Genomic DNA, 6,675 nt, shown 5'->3' with positions numbered 1-6,675 from the left:
CAACAACAACAACAACAACAACACGCACAACCTCTTGCATTGGACACCTACCTCTATTGGTGATCAGTCGGAGGAATCGGATAAATTCATATCAACATTACTTGTTTGCGACACAACATGTTCAAAGAGAGATAAGTGAAAGAGATAAACTATTCAACTAACTGAAAGGATGAATATCACCAACCAACTGCACAACACAGCACACATTATATATCATAACCCTAACACCCACACCACATATATAAAAAAACTTTTTTGTGTGATGAGGTGAGAATAGAAAGTATAGAATAGATCTTTGAATCTGGAACACAAACGAAAGAATGAATGAATGAATTCAAAAAAAAAAAAAAAATATTCCAATTCTTTAGGAATGACAGTAATTTAATATAAATCGTGATGATGATGGTGGTGGTAGGTGTGAAAGTAGTTCGTTGGGTTAGATAAATATTTAAAGGGTCGGTCAAAGACAAAGACCTGTAATTCATTAATTCGATTCAATTCAAGTTTGACGACTACGGCAACAAACATAAACATTAATATCTACATACATTATATTATATTATACATACATACACATTATTTATATATCATCTAAACAAAACACACTTTTAAATAATAATAATAATAATAATAATAATAATAATAATAATAATAATAATAATAATAATAATAATAATAATAATAATAATAATAATAATAATAAGACAACACATTACTTTACTTTTGTCCGATCGGATTAAATATCATCATCTTTGACAAAACACACAATAATTAAAACTAAAATTAGTAGTAGCAGTAGTAGGGAGTAGTAAATCACATCACATTACCCACTCCACCACTCGATTGATAATTGTCAGTCGATTAGATTTAATTATATTTATATATATCTCATCTAAAACACTTTTTTAAAACATACCACTACCAATCAATCAATCAATCAATCAATCAATCCAATCACGTCCAATCCAATCCAACTCAACAACCCCAACCTTTATTCTTCTGCAGACGACAAATAGAAATTCTAAAGATAGATATATATTGGACGATATCATCATCAGCGGAATCTGCACCATTGTATCATTTAATTTAAACATTGTCGACATCCCCAATATATTTTATCAATATAATATAATATATTGATTGATATATCCATTTCCCGAGCTTGTCTTGCTTTTCTTTATTTGTTTGTTAATTTAAAACAAATACATCCGGCGGCCCAATCAATCATAAAATTTTGTACATTAATTAATCAATATTTAAAATTTACCAACCAACTTGCGCGTTATCGAGTTGAAATTCAATCAATCAAACCAAATCACATATAAATATCCATCTATTTGTCCAAATTATACTGTACTGCTAAAACTCAAATCAACTAAATAATAATAATAATAATATAAATATTTATAATATATTAATAATAATATATCCAAAACAAAAAATGCATATCGATCTTTCAATTCTAACAACACTATTTATAATACCAAATAATCTTAAAAATAACAAAAATAATGATAATCAAAATATAATACAAAAAGGTGGAAAGAAGAAGCCATTAAAGCAACCAAAGAAGGACTCTAAGGAATTGGACGAAGATGACATTGCCCTCCAACAAAAGCTCAGAGAAGATGCCAAAAAATTAAAGGAGATGCAAGATCGTGCTAAAGCTGGTGGTCCACTCTCTGGTGGAGGCATCAAAAAGTCTGGAAAGAAATAAACCTTTAACTAAAAACTCCCTTCAAGCGCGTTTAATTTAAATTACCTAAATATATATAAATATTATTGTAACATTCGTATTTCCTAATTATTAAAATATTGATACCCTTTTTGCTGAATTGTTTGTGTGTTGTCTTGAAACAGTCGTTAAAAACAAAAAAACACATAAATTGGTTTCATTAAGTTCATGAAATAAAAGACAAGGTAGATAGAAACAATATTAAAGAAGAAGAAGAAAATGATGATGTCGTCACAAGAGAATGCAGAGCAATATGAAAGTCTAGGTATATTTGTACCTACTTTAATGGAAATGTGTATAAGCAAATTAAGAGACCATTTGGATGGTATGATTGGTAACAAAATAGAACAAAAGAAAGAACAAAAGAAACAAAAGAAAGATTAATTAATCGTTTCTATGTATATGTATATAGGTTTAAAGGATCTTAATCGATTAAATAATGATTTATTATTAAGAGTTGTACAGAAATGTTCACCTAATCAACTGATGAGTGTAGAAAATAGATTGGTATGTCCGATGATGATAGGATAGGATAAGAGTAGAATAGAATAGTATTCTATGATAGAGTAAACGATCATTTCTAACTATTCATTTGTTATTTGTTATTTAGGCATCGACAGGTAGAAGATTAGATACTAATGAGTTGTGGCATAAACATGTTATACAAACATTCCCAAACTCTGAATCGATGAATATATTTGGTGACTCTTGGAAACAATTGTATGCAGATCTTGAAAAGAAGAATCAAGAACGTCAATTAAAGGTTGGCATGAGACTACGTGAGAAATATGATAATAGTAATATTGAAAAGAAATCAAAACAGATAAAGGTTATTGATCCAAGAGCAAGACCTGTTCCTAGAAAGTTTACATCCTCACCAACTACTTCAAGGACCTATACCAGTTCCTCTTCATCTTCGTCATCTCCAAGATCTTCTTCTTCTTCTTCTTCTTCATATTCTTCTTCTAGTACTTCATCATCGTCAAACTCAAATGCTGGTATAAAGGCACGTCTTAATGATGCCAAACCATCTGGTAGATTAATGGCAAAAGTTTTAAAGGAACATAAAAAGAGTGGACCAAAACCACAAGGCAACGTTAAAGTTACATTATTTAAACAATAATAATAATAATAAGTTTATTTTCAATAATTATTAAAGAAAAACCCACAATTTGCAGATGCAATCTTGACAGAGAATAAAGAGGTTTTAACATTGTTTATTGAATCGGTTAAAAAACAAAGAAGAATGGCCGAGTTGGCTGCCGACCCATTGAACGAGGAAGGACAGAGACTATTGTACGAAGAGATCCAAAGAGAGAATATCGAGCAAAACATGCACCACGCCATCGAACACACGCCAGAGGTGTTTGGACGTGTCATTATGTTGTACATTGACACTACCATCAACAACATTCCCATCAAGACATTTGTCGATACCGGTGCCCAGCAATCCATCATGACTGCAAAGTGTGCTGAACGTTGTGGATTGATGCGTCTCCTCGATAAGCGATTCCACGGAGTTGCCAAGGGTGTTGGTACCGCCAAGATCTTGGGTCGTGTCCATGCTGCCAACATCAAGATTGGAAACTCTAATTTTTCAATTGCCCTCTCTATCCTCGACAATCCATCTCAAGACACTGAGTTTATTTTGGGTCTTGATATGCTCAAGCGTCATCAATGTATGGTCAATCTAAAAAAAGATTGTTTAGAGATTGGCGAGGAACATGTACCATTCTTGGCTGAAAAGGATCTCAAAGAAATCCTTGGACTTGATGAAAGTTTACCTGAAAATTATACTCCACCAACTAATGAAAATAATAATAATAATAATAACAATAACAATAATAGACCATCATCCACCTCTTCAACTTCTTCTACATCCAACTCATCACCAACCACCAATACAAATATTAGAAATCCAGTTGCACCTACCATTGCATCACCACCATCGGCACAAACACAAGCAACACCAACCTTTCCAGAAGAATCCATTGGAATGTTGATGTCATTGGGTGCCTCTAGACAAAAAGCTATTCAGCTGTTGACAAGAGCAAGAGGTAATGTTGATCAAGCCGCATCTCTCTTTTTTGGAATGTAAAAAAAATATTAATATATACAAACAATAAATATTTAAAATAATAATCATCAAATTAATAATATTATTTGGTCAAGTGAAACAAACAATCGTCAATGGAACATACAACAACAATAATTGGAATAACAAAGAATAAGAACGAAACAATGCAGCTCGAGCTGATAACAAACCTTACAAACAACTTGGTCATATAGCGAAATATTATTGACTATCGATCAAAGAGTAAGAGAAGAGATTTTGGAAATGGAAAGATTTAATCTTTTAAATAAAGTAACAACAACATTGCGTAACAATATTCATTTCGACCAACAACTACGCAAATAGAGATTCAAAAATGCCTAGGTCCGTTTGTAACAATATAATAAAAGTACATTCCCTTGTCTAAACCAATAAATTTTTTTTTCATCGGTGGTTTATTTTTGATCTTTTCCCCAACTCCAAAAGTCAATCTTTCTTCTTCCCAATTTAACATTCAACAATATTGTATTTCATATAACATTTAACATGCAACCTAATAATAATAATAATAATAATAATAGTAATAGTAATAGCATATATTATGTTCTCAACATCATTGCCCACGTACCAGATAATGGGGCTCCTGTTGTTCGACCTCTGATGGAGAAACTCGGACGACAAGCTTTTCATTGGGATCGTATTGGTGATCTGTCTCGTCTGGCAGTGTCGATTCTCCTCAACCGTAAAGATGATATGGAGCCAATAAACAAAGAAATAAAGGAGTGGGAAGAGTACATAAGCTATACCAAGCTGCCTTTTCAGGTTGAAATAGATTCCACACTTTGGGATGATCACTCCAAAGATGGTAAGGTGCCGTTTAACAAACTCCGTGATCACCTCAAAAACAATCAAGGTACTCGAAAACTTTTAGAATCGTTTAGAGCCAAGAGTAAACTGGTTTACCTCAGCCTAATAGACTCTGACACGGTTGACTTCAACTTTATCTATGAATCGTATGATCGCATCATATCAGAACGCATCAGAAAACAAAAAGAACCACCATTGGTTATATCAACAGGATACAAGTTTGACGCGAAGAAATCAGAGCCGCTCGAGCTTGCTTGCACACTAGACAGAAGCATCAGAATCATCACTTGTAAACACCTCCCGTTTGGAGCCTACTACCCAGAGCCAAATACCATCATCCTTGCCAGAGACGACCCACCATCGTTTATCTGCCCAACTCACCCCACCAAACGAGAAACATCTTCTCTTATCTACAACTTGATGGTCAGACACAACCTATTTGACCAATTCAAAAACGGTAAAGAAATCCCTTTCTTGTTTGTTGACGCCAATCCTCTCATCACCACAATTCCGGAGCGAGTCAAGAAAGCGGGTAAGAAAATTATATCCACATATGTCGACCCTCATGATATTAAGGATGAAGATTTTGAACTTCTAAAGGGTATCAACCAATCCCATGCAAATCCACTCCTCTGGCACAAGTGCCTTTTCATAAACTCCAACTATGTGGCTTGGAAGCAACCCGGAAGCACCCTCAGTCATATCAGTCTCTTTAAACCGTTTTGTAACCTTGCCCTTCATAATTTATATGGTAGGCCGCTCCAATCGCCTAAAGCAGAGTCCGAGGCCGTCATCAATCAATTTCTTCACCATCGGGTGGCTGAAGGTATTTACAACATCCTTAAAGAGTTCCCGTCATTGACCCACACGTTCCACAAGGTATTCCAAACCTTGAGGGTATTTGAAACCGTTTCTTTCAATGATATTTTCGATAGTGACCCTCTCCTATTTGGACAAAATATCGGGGCCATCGACTCATTCTCTGAACTCCTATCCGACGGAACAATCGATTTTAAAGATGCCTATCATCTCCACCAAGAGGGATTGGATGGCTGTGATATGAAAAAGCTCAAGCAACTGTTGCCTCGTGGGAAGGACCAAATTCAGTTTGCACTAGAACATGGCTCCGATGTGTCCTCGGCTATTAAAATCGCGGGAGTGTTAGACACGGATGATGTTGAAGGAATCATGTACGAGTTGTCTTCTATTATCATTTCAAATGACAACAATGATGACTCGGATCAATACGACGAGGATGCAGATTATAATGATGGTTTAACAAGAAGAGAGCAAACTGCTGTGGACGAATACAATGCTGATCGATCACATGGATATCACTACAACTCTGGTGGTAACTTTAGATATGATGGTGATGATTCTGAGGAAGAAAGCGATGATGAATATGGACATGTATACCAATCTCAGCGCCTTTTCCATGGGTATGGTCAAGACGAATATGAAGATGAATATGAAGATGAAGATGAAGATGAAGAAGAGGTATGTGTACCTGTGGAAGATGGTATTGTTTCTGACGAAGAACGATTCTACTATGAAGATGATGAAGTCGATTATGAAAGTTCTGATGAAGTTCTAATATATGAGGACGATCTAATAGATTATGAAGACGAATATGAAGATGAAGATGAAGAAGTATTTGATCCTGTGGAGGACAAAGAAGACGATAATAAAACAAATACTCTCTAAGAATTATTTCAACCCAATCTAAAAATGACAAAGAAACCATTAGGATAATAATATTAGGGTTTGCAAATTAATGAATTACCATTTTATTTCTTTTCATTTGATACATTAATTGGTCTGCAGTTTTAATCAACTTGTCGATCTGGGCTAAAGTTGATCGTGATTTTGTAAATACTACACCACCAAAGGAAAGATAATATACATTTTGTTTTTTTGATTTGAAAAACCAAAACCAATAAAACTTTGATTGTAGATGAAATCAATCTATGAAAAAGTGTGTTTTAAAGATAGTAAAGATGGTCTAATATAAGAGTATATA

At 34.1% G+C, this 6,675-nt stretch overlaps 3 protein-coding genes across 3 annotated transcripts; all 3 read left to right on the top strand.

The window, feature by feature from the left end:
- Positions 1-1,441: 1,441 nt before the first annotated feature.
- Positions 1,442-1,717, top strand: DFA_07354 (uncharacterized protein; the record flags this gene model as incomplete). The annotated part of the gene is made up of 1 exon (XM_004367159.1): positions 1,442-1,717. One exon carries the CDS (start codon positions 1,442-1,444, stop codon positions 1,715-1,717), a length of 276 nt encoding a protein of 91 aa, XP_004367216.1.
- Positions 1,718-1,954: 237 nt separating this feature from the next.
- DFA_07353 (uncharacterized protein) lies at positions 1,955-2,858 on the top strand (the record flags this gene model as incomplete). Its single annotated transcript, XM_004367158.1, has 3 exons — positions 1,955-2,000; positions 2,148-2,242; positions 2,346-2,858. The coding sequence occupies 3 exons, from the start codon at positions 1,955-1,957 to the stop codon at positions 2,856-2,858; spliced, it is 654 nt and encodes a 217-aa protein (XP_004367215.1).
- A 123-nt stretch (positions 2,859-2,981) lies between these two features.
- DFA_07352 (uncharacterized protein) lies at positions 2,982-6,359 on the top strand (the record flags this gene model as incomplete). Its single annotated transcript, XM_004367157.1, has 2 exons — positions 2,982-3,829; positions 4,370-6,359. The coding sequence occupies 2 exons, from the start codon at positions 2,982-2,984 to the stop codon at positions 6,357-6,359; spliced, it is 2,838 nt and encodes a 945-aa protein (XP_004367214.1).
- Positions 6,360-6,675: the final 316 nt, after the last annotated feature.

Source organism: Cavenderia fasciculata (assembly GCF_000203815.1).
Source record: "Cavenderia fasciculata unplaced genomic scaffold Scf_ET2XIPL01CNAVH-3, whole genome shotgun sequence".
NCBI classification, from domain to species: domain Eukaryota; phylum Evosea; class Eumycetozoa; order Acytosteliales; family Cavenderiaceae; genus Cavenderia; species Cavenderia fasciculata.
The sequence above is the reverse complement of the archived record's forward strand: the minus strand, read 5'-3'. Positions and strand labels throughout refer to the sequence as shown.